This window comes from Rhinopithecus roxellana, chromosome 7 (assembly GCF_007565055.1).
Source record: "Rhinopithecus roxellana isolate Shanxi Qingling chromosome 7, ASM756505v1, whole genome shotgun sequence".
Taxonomy (NCBI): domain Eukaryota; kingdom Metazoa; phylum Chordata; class Mammalia; order Primates; family Cercopithecidae; genus Rhinopithecus; species Rhinopithecus roxellana.
In genome coordinates this window covers 71339600-71356368 of record NC_044555.1, presented here as the reverse complement: position 1 = coordinate 71356368, position 16769 = coordinate 71339600, and the positions used below count along the sequence as shown (strand labels likewise).

The 16769-nt window shown below is 38.3% G+C and overlaps 1 protein-coding gene across 1 annotated transcript in view; it reads left to right on the top strand.

Moving 5' to 3' along the window:
• Positions 1-7623, top strand: part of NLGN4X (neuroligin 4 X-linked) — a 347106-nt gene extending 339483 nt beyond the window's left edge. Inside the window, exon 6 of the mRNA XM_010381016.2 lies at positions 4007-7623. Coding sequence (XP_010379318.1) covers positions 4007-4856 — 850 coding nt within the window. The 3' untranslated portion in view covers positions 4857-7623. The remainder of the gene's footprint in view (positions 1-4006) is intronic.
• Positions 7624-16769: the final 9146 nt, after the last annotated feature.

Genomic DNA, 16769 nt, shown 5'->3' with positions numbered 1-16769 from the left:
AATTGCTTTGGGAATAGGAGAAAAGGGGTTTGTCCAAGCTGATCAACACAATTTAGGTGCTCATTGATCCAGGATTCTTTCATTTTGAGGTCTGTGTGGAAAGAGATGGACAAAAAGGAGTAGAGGAATCTTGGTTTATTTATAAGGTATGACAAAGAACAGTGCTTTAAAGTAATCAAACGATACATTATAATAATATAGTAGAAGACCTTATGTGCTATTGGAAGTCAGAAATGAGAAGAGAGTTTTGTAATGGAAAATCAGGTCAACACATATTTTGATTTTTTTATGTTGTTCCACCAAATCTGGGGTTTGGACGGCAGATTGATTTCTATCCTGTTTGCATCAGATGCAATCACTGCTTTTGAATGTGCTGGTATCCTATGATTAATTTATATTCAACTCTTGTTAAATCTTTGGGAAAGAAAGAAGTTACAGTGAGGTATTTAGTGGGGATGGGTTACAGAGTTGCAGCATAATTCTGGCTGTAAAGGCAACCTTTATTACCAAAAAGGGATTTTAAGCTGAATGAATGAACATCCCCACCTGGTGTGGCAGAGGAGTCACTGAATGCATAATAACCTAGCTTGGTAACAGATCATTAACTGCGAACAATGTTTTGGGTATAAGGAAAACCTGTGTTACTTAAAGGAACAGCTGAGAGGATTCACAGACATTTTTAGAGAGATCATAGTACTGTATCCATCTCCAGCTAAAGAAATGAACTAGACCTTAGAAATGCACTTGAGTCTCTGCTGCCAAGATTACATCTCAAATAAAACAGGGCAGAGGGAAATGGCTGTGTGAGGTGCTGGGGGATAAGGAGAGAGACATGCATTGAGTCTTTTACTGGAGAGACCAACTTGTGTTTCTATCCTCAGTCATTACAATCTTTAATTTTACTCACAGGAGTTTAAACAGTTCTTATGCTGAATAAAATCTAAAAAACAAAACACTGATACCCCACATCTAGGTCTCACTGTCTGGAGGGTTTGGTAAGGGAGAATGACTTGGGCTATCATAATCTCCACAAGTTTATCTGGGTTTGAGAATTCTGGCTGTGCATCTCTGAGATCTTTAATAGACAGACCGTATCAGGCGGCAGCTCACTTATGTGGATTTTCCAAATCCTCTGCTTTATTCTTCAAGAACAAATTAAATGTGTTTTCTTTACCTTTCAAATATACCCTGAGTTCCTTCAAAAATAGCCTAGTACCCAAAATGAACAGAATACTCCGTCTCCTAGATGCTCACTGCATAATAGATGATACAGCCACACATCTAATAGACCCAAGTCAGTAAAATTGGATCCATGGAAAAAAGGTGGAATCTTCACTTCCATTTGTTTCTTTAGAATATTAAAAATCAATAACTAATATTAGTGGATTTTTTTCCTAAAACATTTATTCACTTATTTTTCTTTCAACACACATTAAATAACTGAAAATTTTAAAATTATTTCAGAAAGCTTAAAGAAGCACAAGAAACATAAGATGTTGCATTGAATCCAACATTTTTTCAAAACCATATAAGAATACATGTACGATAAATAAAAAAACAGAAGACTTTTCAAATATATTGTTTATCAGTAAATAAGAAAACTCATGGTATTAGAACCTATGAGATTATATATATTTGTTTTGACCCTCTTAGTAAAGTGAAAACACAGCAGTTAGTGTGCATTCAACTAAAAGGTAGAGGTCAACTTCCTTTTTCTTCTGTATTACATTATACATCTTATATCTATATCTATAGATATACACATACACATATATACCCACATAATATACACACATATATATACTGCATATAGTATACAGTTAGTATACAGTATAAACTGTGGTATACAATGTACTTGTATATAGTATGTAATATACAATATACTTTTATACACTGTACAATGTATGCAATATAGAAATACAGTATGTACTCTGATACACAATATATCACTCCCTAGTTCTCCCTCTCTTGCAATATTGTAGGTGTTCTAATTTTTATATCGAAAGAGAGGGGATAATATTTCCTGAATTCTTACCATATGCCAGACATTTTGTCATTATCTTTCAACCTTCATCACTTACCTCCAACCCTGATATTCTCATCCACCGTGTAGAGGAGTAAGTTAAGGCCAATACTGGCTGGAAAACTTGCTCAAGTTTTCACAGCTGTTAACTAGCCAGAGCTGCAGAAAGTTGAATACAGGGAAATGATTTATCATCACCACAGACTCAGACTGAGGGGATAAAATCTTCCTTTAGCAAATGTGGCACCTCTGAGTCAAGTATATTGTTTGGATCCTGCACAATGTCTGGTAATGGCTACAGATACATGATCTTCCTTGGTCCTGCAGCCTTCTGCCATGCAGGCCATCCAATGGTTGGAGGCAGTGTCACAAAAGTCCCGCCAAGGAGAAGTTACCTGGAAGATAGATCTTAGCTCACACCTGGAGCCATTGATCAGAATGTTGCAACTCCCTGCTTGCCTGGGTCTGCACATCACATCTGAATGTTCAGTGCTAACTAGTACATAACATTTTACCATGCGTAATCTCAAATCTTTCTTATAACAAATAAACCTTAAGATGTGACTGTTTTGTAGCTTATTTTACAAACCATTAAGAAATGGAAGAAATTAGCATTTGGCAATTTGTTTTTTGAAGAGGAAGTGTTATCCTAAGAGAGTTGGTTGCAAAGATGTTTATTAAAGGCCCTATGTTTTATGAATTATCTCCAAATTTTTATGATTTTCCTTCTACCTGTGCCCACTTGTGCAAATAATAATAATTCTTTGGCTCATAGTTTCCAAGCACAACTTAGCATCTGTAACAGCCCTCAGCTTGTTTCCGGGTGTCTTATTTATCTTAAACATGTTAACCTCATCATAACTATATGTACCATTTTAGCAAACTTCTTACAGCTAACATAGTGTGCTTTCATGTTTTCCGGACTTAGTCTTCAAAAGGTATTTTGAAAGACTAGGTATTTTACTTTCAAATAGAGAGCAGACACATGGTGTATGTGCCTGTTTACAAACATTTTGTAATTATAAAACCAATTTTTGACTGTTAATACCAATTTTCATTGCTAAAACTGCAACATTTATTCATTTACTTCCAAAGAAATTCTTGAGCAAGAAAGAGAATGCCCATTTCCCCATTTCTTTTTTTTTTTTTTTTTTTTTTTTTTTTGAGACGGAGCCTGTCGCCCAGACTGGAGTGCAGTGGCGCGATCTCGGCTCACTGCAAGCTCCGCCTCCCGGGTTCACGCCATTCTCCTGCCTCAGCCTCCCGAGTAGCTCGGACTACAGGCGCCCGCCACCAAGACCGGCTAATTTTTTTGTATTTTTAGTAGAGACGGGGTTTCACCGTGTTAGCCAGGATGGTCTCGATCTCCTGACCTCGTGATCCGCCCGTCTCGGCCTCCCAAAGTGCTGGGATTACAGGTCTTAACCTCAGTACTGTTAACATTTGGGTCCAGATAACTTCCTTGATGTGGGGGTCTCTCCTGTGCACCAGAGGGTGTTTAGTGGCATCCCTGACCTCCACCCTTCATAGAACAACACTTCATCTACGAAAACCAAAAATGTCTCCAGACCTTGCCAAATGTCCCTTTGGAGCAAATCACTCCTGGATGAGTTTTACAGTTCAAAAGAGTGAAACTTGAAATACTGAAATTGTTCCTAGAGACACTTAGTTTTCCTTTTTACCCTTTATTTTTGAAGATCATTTGATGCCTTAAAAAATAGTAGACATGTTATAAAAATGCCATAATACTGCTATCAGGGTTTATATTTAAAAGAAAAATAAGCAATTTTTAAAGGAAAAGACAACATGGTAGACATGTCTAGGATTAAAGCAGAATGTACCTTTGCTGCTTGGGTATTTTGTGCTCATTGAAAAATATATATGAAGAGCAGATTGTAACTTCCTGATTTATTGGTTTAAGATAATTTCATGTCACATGTGGAAGGGTATGACCTTTCTTTTTTTTCTTCCTTCTATCCCCAGTGATCCAAATCAACCAGTTCCTCAGGATACCAAGTTCATTCACACAAAACCCAACCGCTTTGAAGAAGTGGCCTGGTCCAAGTATAATCCCAAAGACCAGCTCTATCTGCATATAGGCTTGAAACCCAGAGTGAGAGATCACTACCGGGCAACGAAAGTGGCTTTCTGGTTGGAACTCGTTCCTCATTTGCACAACTTGAACGAGATATTCCAGTATGTTTCAACAACCACAAAGGTTCCTCCTCCAGACATGACATCATTTCCCTATGGTACCCGCCGATCTCCTGCCAAGATATGGCCAACGACCAAACGCCCAGCAATCACTCCTGCCAACAATCCCAAACACTCTAAGGACCCTCACAAAACGGGACCCGAGGACACAACTGTCCTCATTGAAACCAAACGGGATTATTCCACTGAATTAAGTGTCACCATTGCCGTCGGGGCATCGCTCCTCTTCCTCAACATTTTAGCCTTTGCGGCGCTGTACTACAAAAAGGACAAGAGGCGCCATGAGACTCACAGGCGCTCGAGTCCCCAGAGAAACACCACAAATGATATCGCTCACATCCAGAACGAAGAGATCATGTCTCTGCAGATGAAGCAGCTGGAACACGATCACGAGTGTGAGTCGCTGCAGGCACACGACACGCTGAGGCTCACCTGCCCACCAGACTACACCCTCACGCTGCGCCGGTCGCCAGATGACATCCCACTTATGACGCCAAACACCATCACCATGATTCCAAACACACTGACGGGGATGCAGCCTTTGCACACTTTTAACACCTTCAGTGGAGGACAAAACAGTACAAATTTACCCCACGGACATTCCACCACTAGAGTATAGCTTTGCCGTATTTCCCCTCCTATCCCTCTGCACCACCTGCTCAGCAACATAGAAGAGATAAAGAAAGAGAGAAAGAAAGTCTCCAAACCAGGAATGTTTTTGTCCCACTGACTTAAGACAAAAATGCAAAAAGGCAGTCATCCCATCCCAGCAGACCCTTCTCGTTGGTGTTTTCCAGTATTACGAGATCGACTTCTGACCCTATGAAATGTGAAAAGTACACATTTCTGTTAAAATACTGCTTTAAGATCTCTACCACTCCAACCGATGTCTAGTGTGATAGGACATCACCATTTCAAGGACCTGGGTGTTTCCAACATCATGGAAGCAGCTGATACTTCTGAAACTCACCCAAGGACACTGAATATTTTTTAATTACAGTGGAAATTTAAACATTTCTTTCTGTGCCACACAATGGATGGCTCTCCTTAAGTGAAGAAAGCGTCAATGGGCTTTTGCCCAGCACATGGAGCTGTAATCCAGAGAGAAGGAAACGTAGAAAGTTATTATTAAAATAAAAGAATGGACTATGCAGTGAAATCTGTATGGTTCTGTGCAAAGAGGTGTTTTGCCAGCCTGAACTATATTTAAGAAACTTTGTAAAAATTAAAAATGTATATAGCTGTGAGTTTAAACAAAACCACAAACAGACAAACAAGAAAAAAAGCTTTTATTGGTGTTTTCACTTTGAAAGAGCTTTTAGCAAGGTTGTGCTTTTCATTGTGCTCTGTATGTATATAAATATATATATACACATTAGTCATATCAGCTCTGTTTCCTCCCCAACAAAAGAGGCTTTTCTTCTTAATTACTTGTGGTAAACAAAGACGTGGGATTTTCTTACATGAGATTCTCATTTGTAGGAGGATGTGATGTCCCACAGAAGACCCAGACGGTCTGTGTGGCCTATTTCCCCCGTCAGGTTGCACAGGTGCATGCAAGAGCATTCTTAGGAGACCATTGTTTTGAAAAACTTTGACTCGTATGTGTTAGCCTTCATGAAATTGCAGTACAGAGATGGGTCCCCAAAGTGGAATGTATTTACAGCTTGTTAAATTAGAGACATGCACACACAGAGAATCAGCAGGGAGAAACAAAAATACAAGTCCCATTCTGTAGCTGTGGCCCTTTGAATATGTTTAGGAAGAGTTGCTTCCCATTTCAGGGCCCTGCCAAAAAAAGAAGAAAGCTTGCCTTTGGTGGGGCTATGCCCCTTGGAGTAAATACGGCTCTGTGTTCCCTAGCAGCTGCGGGCGGGTTTGGCCGATGAAGTACCTGCTCAGCTTAGCTAATCAGATTGAAGGAAGACATGTGTCTTTCCTTTTTGTTTAAGCACTCGGTCCCTTATTTATCAGTAGGCAGGTTTTTAAAAATCTTTTACATCATTTATGGGATCAAACAAATGATTGTCTGAAAATATCACTTTTTGTGAATTTGTATATCTGGTCACCAAACGATGAATATTATAGAAGAATGGGGGAAGAAAAGGATAGAACATTAAAACTGCTTTGCATGGGTTTTCTGGGAAATTAGGATAACTTCACTGAGAAGACATTGAATGGAAATTATTCACCCATTTTAAATTGGTGACCTAGGGATCAGAGATTTGTCTTTCCAATAGCTTGTCATTTTCTCATTTCTCTTCTCATTTTCAGGAAAGTTTTGAGTGTTATAAGGTGGAAGGAAACATAGTAGCAATGGTTACTTTATATTTTGTCTTTCAAAAATTATTGCATTACCAAGAAACAGTAGCCAAAGATATTTGAAGATCATGTCCCTCGGCTCCATTGTGGGTTATTCTAGAAATCCAGTCTTAAATCTCTCTGCTAAAGTGGACATTCCTCATAAAAATTGTCCAGCTGCCTGGCTCTTTTGCAATAACAGCCTTTGATTACTGAATCCCTACACTCAAACTATAGTGATGTATCAGTGTTTGAGAGTGACCTCTAGAAAAAAGAAAAGTGTTTTTAGAAATGCATAAAAGTCATCCCCAAATCCTATTGCTTATCTTGGGTTAAATTTGAGAGTGATTCTCTGTATATAAATATGTGAAATATTATTATCTCAACTTAGCACACGTGAAGCAACATTTCTTTCCTACAGAGAGGTGTCATGGTAAGATTTCATTCCCAATTCATTGTTTCATAGAGCTATGATCAGGCCATTTCTGCAAGCAGTGTATGACCCCACCTGAGCAACCACAAATAGGCTCTCCGTGAAACTACAAAGGAAGTGATGTGTGGCACCCATGCTGGTTTCGTCTGTCTGTAATGTGAATTCCAGTATTTGTTTAGTATTTCCAATTGTCTCCTGCTAGCAATATGTACAGTAATGCGTCAGGCTTGTGACATTTGAATAAGGAAAAACAGAGTTCCTGTTAAGTGAATAACTTTAGCTTTTACAGGGGATTATGATCAAAAGTGATTTAGTACATCTTAAATGATATCTTATTTCTACATGGAAAGAAGTTATAGAATCTTCATAGAGTTCTATGAGAAAAAAATATACTTGCTATCTATGAAAAAGAGAAAAAAGAAAAAAAAAAGAGAAAAATAAGAAAAAAAAAATCCTTTCCTAGGCTTTTATTCTTGATCTTCAAAGGCACGCAGGGTTTAATGGTTCCTTGGGTTATTATTTTGCAATTTTGTTTTTTATTTTGCCTTAAGTAATGATAGAAGATATATATGGCCGGACACATATGTATAAACTTTTCAGCAGCATTTTTAATAATAAAATATCACAGTATTTTCTAATGCTTTGTGCAAATAATTATGCGTCCATTCTTTCTTGGTAGGTGGCGTGTTTTATTTACTTTTGTTGTTCTTTGAATGCCTTTTTCTTTGTAAAAGCTAAGTGCTGCAGCTGACATAGGCTACAAATGGATACATACATTTGGTAATGGGATGATTTCTTTAGCTTTGGCCAGCTGCACAGTTGAGGAGGCTCTGCTGGCCTCATTTTGGAAAACCAAGCCCTGTTTGGTGAAGCGCCTCAGATGACACTGCCTGAAACGGAGTGTTTGGATTTGTTATTTCTACCCCTGCTCATTCTTGTGTCACTGTGTTTTGAATTGTGGTTGACAAAACACTTTAAAATAGCCTTAGGTGAGTAAACCTTCAAGTGATAGCAAGAAATTCTGCTGAATGAAACTCAAGAGGCAGAAAATCACTATCATACCAATGGAGGTCCATTTGTCAAATCCTTCCTGTGCATCCAACCATCACAATCTTATTTGACATTCACAGTAGCCTTAAGGGACACGCACATGCATTGCTCCCCTTTCATAATGGAAGATGTTCAGAGGAAACTAGCCCCTACTAGACAGGAGAACTTGATGGATAACATGATAGTATATCCTCATAGCCCAAATCTTTTCACCAAGAAGTTAACACGGCAAACACTTGTAAGTCAAGGCTTTGCATGTTGTGATAATCCTAGCTAAGTATCAGAGAAAGAAAGATAGCAATGACCGGGACTCTCTGACACATGTGAACTCCTAAATTCTTCAGATGTTTGCCTCAATCATGTTGTGAAGGCACACATGAGAAATACATACCCACACACATATATGTACATGTATGTGTACATTATATATGTATATACATGTACATATCCTATATATGCATTATGTATAGAGTCATGCACAGCATAACATTTTGGACAAATGCAAATAGCATATATGATAGTCTCATGAGATTATAATACCATGTTTTTATTGTACCTTTTCTATGTTTAGATACGTTTAGATACACAAATACCATTGTGTTACAGTTGCCTAGGGTCTTCTCTCCAGTCATGTGCTGCATGGGTTTGTAGTCTGGAAGGACTAGGCTATACCATAGAGCCTAGGGGTACTGTAGGCTGTACCTCGAGGTTTGTGTAAGTCCGCTACATGATGTTTGCACAACGATGAAATCACCTAATGATACATTTCTCAGAATTTATCCCTATTGTTAAGTGATGCATGACTGTACATGTATACATTATATTCACTGTATATGCACACATGCATATATCCATATATATTACATATGTAAATATATACATAGACATCACATACCTAAATTCCTGAAGATGCCAATTCCATTAAACATATATACACACACATATATATGTGCGCACACACTCATATATCCACACACATCTATAACACATTTAATGTGTTCATACATTCCTATGTGTGTGTGTGTATACATACATATAAAATGCATTAGTTCTCTTTATCTGTGGAATCACATTCTGCAGTTTCAGGTACTGCGGACAACTGTGGTCTAAAAATATGCGAGTACAGTTCAATGAGATATTTTGAAAGAGACCACACTCACGTAACTTTTATGACAGTGTATTGTTATAAATGTTCTATTTTATTAGTTATTGTTCATCTCTTACCGCCTCTAATTTATAAACTTTATCAAAAGTGTATATATGTAGTAAAATACATAGTATATAAAGGGTTTGGAACTGTCTGTGGTTTCAGGTATCCACTGAGTTTTGAACGCATCCCCCTTGGAAAAGGGCCATTACTGAATATACACACACATAGACACACGTGCATATATACATACACATAATTTACATAGATATGTTCATAGATATGCGTGCACTTAAATCTCAGCATTTGCATTAAACACATATAAACATACATGTATATACACACATATATACTTACACATATTTAATTGAATGTCATCTTCAGACATTCAAAGTCTAATTTTTAGCAAATTTCAGCTGAAGGGAGAATTACTCTTGTTTTGACTATTTTGTGCACTCTTGTTCATTATGAATAACTCAAAGAATGCTAAAAAAAAAAAATATGCATTCATTCATTCATTCAACAAACCTTTACTGGATATCTCCACTGTCCCAGGCCCTGTGCTGGGCTGGTGTTAAAATTGAAGAAAAAACTTCTCACATCATAAACCTCAAGGGGAAGGCAGAGAAACACAGAAGCAAGGAGTGGCAGGGGGTGCTGGAGATGGAGATGGCACCCATGCTAATAAGTGGTGCTAATAAATGTCTGGACACTGCCCTTAACGTAGTCTGTGAAGATTGGGAACATATTCTGTCTGAAGAAACCTAAGCCAGGTCTTTTCAACTGCGTACAAAAAATGACAGTGGGTGGTGTGTTGTGGGGAGAATAGAATTCCACACCTTTGAAGTGAGAAGACAGGAAGTTGGGGAACCATGCTCCTGCATCCTGGGTGAAAAATTCAAGGTATTTTTTAGAAAGGTGTGAAATATGAGGCAGAAAGAAACTGGCTGATAAAAAACCTCCAAAGGCAAAGCAGGGAGTTTGGGCTTTGTCCCAAAGTCAGGGAGATGCCAAATGATTGCACCAAAGTGGTGTATGAGTGTAGTTGGGACATTTAGCAGTAATTCTCAGAAATTCACATTCTTAGGAACACGTAGGACGTCTGCTTCAAGTGCAGATCCTTATTCAATTGTGTCGTGGTGAACCTATGTCTGCATTTACAACGAGCTCTCAAAGTGGTGCACATGTTGCCGGTTCTCAACTAACCCCAACTCTTTCAGGTTGCAAAGGATGGAGAACTGTCCACTTTAGAAGTAACCATGAGGATAGTTTGTATCAGAGTGAGAGGACTCTGGATGCAAGGAAAGCATTAAGGAGGTAGAACAATCTGTTTGAAAAATTAATGACTGTCCTCTTTTCAAGGGTGATTGAGACAGTGATAATAAGTAAGAAAGCAAAAAAATACAATAAAAACATTGCATCATTTTATAGCTGCATGTACCAGAACTGATTAGGTGCAGTCATCAAATACCACCTGGAACCGCATCTGAAGTCAAGCTTCCAAACCAAAAGGTTTAGGAACTTGTTTCAACAGAGGGAGGGCATACAAGGAGAACGATGAGCTACCTTGGAGAGGGGTTCAGATGGGCTGGTCAAGGGTTTGGGCTTAGACTGGGTTGTTTTAGAAGTGCTAACAGGAGCAAGAACTTGTTCCTGGATTGGTTGCTATCAGGATAATGGGGATGTCAATAACCTTTAGCCAGAAAGTTACAGGACCAGAGCATGACTAGCATTCTTTTCGGTAAAAATAAGCAGTGGAAGAGAAGGGGACTTGGGGTCATTTTTAGTGGTTCCATATTGTTCTTTTTTCTGTCTCATCCCATGCTGGCTGTGGGCTGCCTTCCTCTGATGTTGAAGTTCTTTCAATTACTTTTATGTGCAGCCAGATGCACCTTGACTTAGCCATTAATTAGCAGGCTAGTTCCAGCAGCCAGATATGAAGGCAGTTTTTTCTGTTCTTTCTCAGAACTTCTAGAATATGTACTCATATGTCCCATCTCCCAGGCCACCTGGTTCAAAAACATCTAGGTTATGCTAAGGAAGTAAAAGTGACACTTTCTCTGCAAATTCTCATTATTATATTGAAAGAAATGGGGATACAGGAAAAGGTCCACTGTAACTCTACCCTTCTCTAAAATGACCATCTGTGTAAATACTGAGAACACCCAGAAATAATCCTGTTTCCTCTAGAGACAAGAGAATTAGGGAAAATAAGATAAATTAGCCAGGGGAAAACCCTGCCTGGAATTACCAGGTGACATTTATTAAAGAGGAATGTTCACACTAGTTCTCGAGGTCACTGGTTCCTAAACAGGCTGGAGAGGGAGTCTTTGGAGACTAAGAAAAATTGCCAACAGCCACAGCTGGAAGGATACCCAAAAGAAAAATCTTTCTCAGCCCCAGGCCCTAAACACAGGGCCTTGGACTCAGAAGAAAGTAAATGGGGAGATGTATTTCTGGCACCCTAAAATAGAACCCTAAAAATTCCCATAAAAACTGAGAAATCAAACGGTACCTAATTTTGAATATTACAACAATTATTATGCTTCATTTTTATGCAACATCTCTTTCTACGAGGATATACATTATGAACACAGCTTTCAAACTAACATGATTGGGCTGCCTGTGTTATTGGGTTTCAGGTGTTACTTCTAGTAGAGCAACTACAGTTTTCAAATTGTAATAATAGAAAAGAACATAACAACTCATAAAGATATGCATTACATACAGACAGACTTTTCAAACAAATGCTTAAGAGATTTTCTAAAAGCGTTGAGTCAACCATTTACATAGCAATGACTTGTTTTAAAACTTTCAAATAATCATCAAAATGTGTTGTTCTGCATAGGTTATATGCATTAACCATTTAATCCTTTTACCAGTCCCAGGGTGTAGACTGTCTCATTTTTCATATGAGGAAACTAGGGTACAGAAGACTAAACGAATTGCTCAAGGTTGCAGTCTTAGAACATAAAATATCTAGTGTTCGCAATCATATCGTTTTGCGTTTAAAAGCATGTGCTTGTCAACTATTCTCTAACACACACGGTTATTGGAGAAATATATGCCTCCCTGTAGACATTTTGGGGAAGAAAAAAAAAAGAAGAAAAAAAAATCACTATAATCTCTCCGTGTCTTGAGAACAATGATAGCTTTAAATCTTAAAACTCGTCATGTACACACACAGACACACACATACGCACTCATAAACACAGAATAGATTCAGAGTGCTTATAGATTTTGTAGAGTGCCCGTTTAAGACACAGTTTCTCAGTTTTACCTGTGATTTTACTTTACTTGTGATTTGTTTTTCTTTGTGCTCATTTTTGCTGAAATGGCACTTTAAAACCCTCGTTGTGCCTGCATCTCATCTGAATGCACACAGAGAGTGCATGGAACTTGGAAGATTAAGGTTAGACAGCACAAAGGAGATACAGGTGCCTACGGAAACATTGTGAATAATGCTCAGCATAGGAGAAAGCAGGCTTGGATTGCTACAGAATGTACCCCAGAATGCATTAAATAGGAATGGCTTTCAAAAGCAGCACTCTTTGAATGAGATGAAACCCCAGGACACCTGCTCCTAGCCAGTGATATCCATGGACTGCCTAACCTGTGTGATCAGTGCACACACTTTGTGAAATATGTGACTGTTATCATCACCCCACCATCCCCAATGCATTGTGTCATCCCCATCAGACCACAGGCAAAACCCCTTTTCTCCAGACTTGGGCAATGGGAGAAACCGTTATCTCCCTACTTGACTGCTTCATAATCTCCTTCCTCTGTCCTAAAATACCATTAGAAAAACATTCAGCAGCAGATCCAGGGCAGATCCCCACCTCCAAACCCAACCACTTTGGTTTAATGTTGTCATTTAGGAAGAGTGATTCCACCTTAAAGATCTACCAAATATTTAAGTAAGAATACATGTAAGTGTGAATATTTCATATACTTAAGTTTTAAATGTGCAGTATTTTTCATCCTGTCCTTCCCCACCTCTGAAATCTAAATTTCTATATACTTGCTTGCTCCTGAGAGAAAAAGAAATTTAGCAGGATACACGGTCACTGTTTATACCCTTTAGCCACAATTTTCTTATAAACCTAAGTGGAACCCATTATATAACAAGTTTTAACTTTGTTCTTCCATCCCAGGGAATTGTTTTTCAAACTCAATTAAGTGTATCTTATGCACTAGCAGAAACAAGGTACAAACTAACGTTTTAAGATGTGTCTCCCTTAATTTAGGGGTATATATAAAATAGTTTGTAATATGGAGGGCTAACATTTTATATTTTCAATTAATTATTTGAGTGACCAAGGAAAATAAGAATTTATAGCATGCCTGCATAAAAATACTCCAAATTATGTGAGTCTTTTATGATCCATGTATGCTGGAGAAAAAATACTAATATTTCCTTTTTAAAAAATAAGAGTAAGCTGACAGTTATTGTCTAAAATGGACCCTGGAAATATTATTCCAATATTAAGCTAATAAGAGGTATGCATGGTTTTGACTTCTCTCATTTTGAAGCAATGGGCTTCAACTTCAAAATTATGCTATTTGTGTAGGTGTTTACTGTGAAAACAATTCAGAGGAAACATGGCATTCACTTGTGAGCCACGTAAACGAAATCTCACAGTTACCTTGTCCTCTGCAGAGCTTTAACCCCTTGGATTTCCATGAAAGCTAATTTAATAGAATGAGCATTCACCCTGCAGCCAAAACTTCTAGAACATATGGATTATCGTCTTGTTGTCTAGTCCAAGATACCATAGAAAGCTTTTTATTTAATTCTCTCATTTACCATGACATGTTTTATGGCCTATTTAAATTGACAAAAATATCAGCACCACGTAATGCAATATTTCTATTAAATAGTGGCATAAATTTGACTTTTGGTATATTAACCCACCATATAATTACTATAAACAGATACCACAGTAATCCCTTTAACAAATAAATAGTGTACAGTTTGAGCCTATCCTAGTTTTATTCTTCATAGATGGGCAAATGTTCACAGAATTGTACCCTGTAGCAGTTGTCCTGAATTGATAGGACTTGGGATAATAGTTCAATTTCATACCCTTTTTAAGTTATTGATCTTATTTCCTATCTTAATATAGAGGCATTTTTTGCATTTTAATTTTTTTTCCTTTCTTAGGTTTAGTAGTTTCCTTTCTTAGGTTTAGTGTATAATATTAAACCCCTTTTTTCCCTCATTTTCTTTCCTTTTTTTCTTCTTTTTTTAGACCAAGTCTCATTCTGTTGCCCAGGCTGGAGTGCAGTGGTGCAATCTTGGCTCACTGCAACCTCCACCTCCCTCATTCAAGGGATTCTCCCGTTTCAGCCTCGCGAGTAGCTGTGATTACAGGAACATGCCACCATGCCTGGCTAATTTTTGTATTTTTTAGTAGAGATGGTTTTTCACCATGTTGGCCAGGCTGGTCTTGAACTCCTGACCTCAAGTGATCCACCCACTTTGGACTCACAAAGTGCAGGGATTACAGGTGTGAACCACCGTGCCTGGCCTTTTTCTCATTTTCTTCTGCATTGGTATAGTCTGTGGGCTACTCAGCAAGAAAAACTCAATGTTTTCCTTACAAAATAATAATAATAGTAGAAGTGATTATGGTGATTATTATGATGATAATAATATAGATCAATGACAGCTTCCCACCATACAAATAAAAAGGGAAATCAGAATGGGCATGTTTAAAGTATAGATGAAGGCAGAGACATTTGACAATGTGAAATTGGGAAGCACTGTAGAAGCAGGATCAAGTGAAAGGCAAGACAACATGATCTGGAAGAAACTGTATCCCCCAGAGAGAAAGAGGAAGGGAAACGCAGAAAGAGGGTTCTCTCTGGGAAGGGAGTATTCCAGGTTGTCCTAAAATTCCCCGTTACAGGAGCACATTGTCTGCATAGCAACCTTTGTCTGATGAGTCTCTTTTCCTTGCAATCAAAAATCCAGGATAAGCCATCAGTATCGACACAAAAGTTATTCATGACTCAAGAGCTGGTTGGATGTTCATAGATTTTACAACTCTTCTCTTCCCCCTATATTTTATCCCTGTTGCTGCAAGGTGTTGAAGCACTTTATCAAGAATGTCATTAGCTCTGTTGAAAGGCACATGAGAGGAGAAATTAGAAATAAGTGAATGATAGCAGTATTCCATCTCGTCCGTCCACGTAGCACATTTTCCTTTAAACGAATCTTCTTTAAACCAGTTTTCCTTTAAATAAGTCTCACTCAATATTCTAATTCCATGAACATCACACCTACATCTTTCTCCACTGGGCTTCAGATCAATTTCTTCAGTCTATTACACATCCCATTTGGGATAAGCTTCCTTATGTTTATTTCCGAACTGCAATAACAAAATCACCTGAGAAGTTAGTTGACACTTCATTATTAACCCAATTCTGCAGCTGGTTTTAGTGATTGCTCGCTAAGACCAATGGAGGGTCAAAATGACATGAAGGCAAGGAAGTTCCCGCCTGTTTTCTTCTAATAGCAAGTCCAGTTTAAAAACAGCAAGGTAGCTTCTTTCAACCAGCTGATTCGGATTGGAGCGGACAGTTAATTTATTGGAATGAACATATGTCAGCAGCACTCTGAAAAGACCAGCACCCAACAGAAAGCTTAATGTGGTTTGAGTTCTGAACAAACACCTCTTAGGTGCAAGTGAAAAATATTTCTATTTGTTGCCAGCCCATTGCAAAGACAACAATAGAAAAAGATCAGTGGAAATTATAGTTTCTAAATGGGAAGTGTTTATGCAGAAGGCCTACTTGTATTATGCATTATCTGAATTTAAAACCAGCTGCTAGCCTGCCCACTTTGTAGGGAATACAAACACCATGAGATCTGTACTGTGCCCAATGGGAAAAGGGGAGAAAATGCATCTCATAGCAGCTCCTCAATGACCCTTTATTTAGGATTGAGCTAATTGAGGAAACTACTTTCCGGCCTAAAACATGAAGCATAAATGCATTGTTTCTTGCTGGAACGGATGATGATATTAATAGCTGGTCTTTCCTAAGATGAGTCTGCTAAGGAATAAGTGATAAGGCATTTTCTGGAAGAACTGTAAATAAAGGCAGCATATTTGAGGTCATATATTTTTACTACCCGATCATACATTGATAATAAAAAATAAATAAGTATAGGTAAAGTCTTCCTTTGTCAACAGTGGGAATAAATCCACGCTCAACCTGGGAGGGGAAAGGCTTGCAGCACTGTGCTAAAGGGCTTTGTTACATTCACCTGTAAAGCGTGCATCTAAATAGTAGCAAAACATCTGCTTGCCAAGGACCAGAATCAGCTAGCTTGGGTTATTCTCCTCCACTAGCAGTGGAAGCTCAAGTTACCCTACAGTAGACCCCCAATCTCTATATGCTTATCTGCTCACCAGGGAGAGCGTTTGGCCAGCTTGCACCACGGGGTCCAGTTAAACATACAACAAAATTGCAGATTTGAGAATTTGTCATCAACTCATAAAAAATCTCAAAGGATCCAGGGTCATCTGATTCATTTTCAAGTCTGCTTTTAAGTAATATTTGAAGAAAGGAGGTGCCATAACTCTATGCTG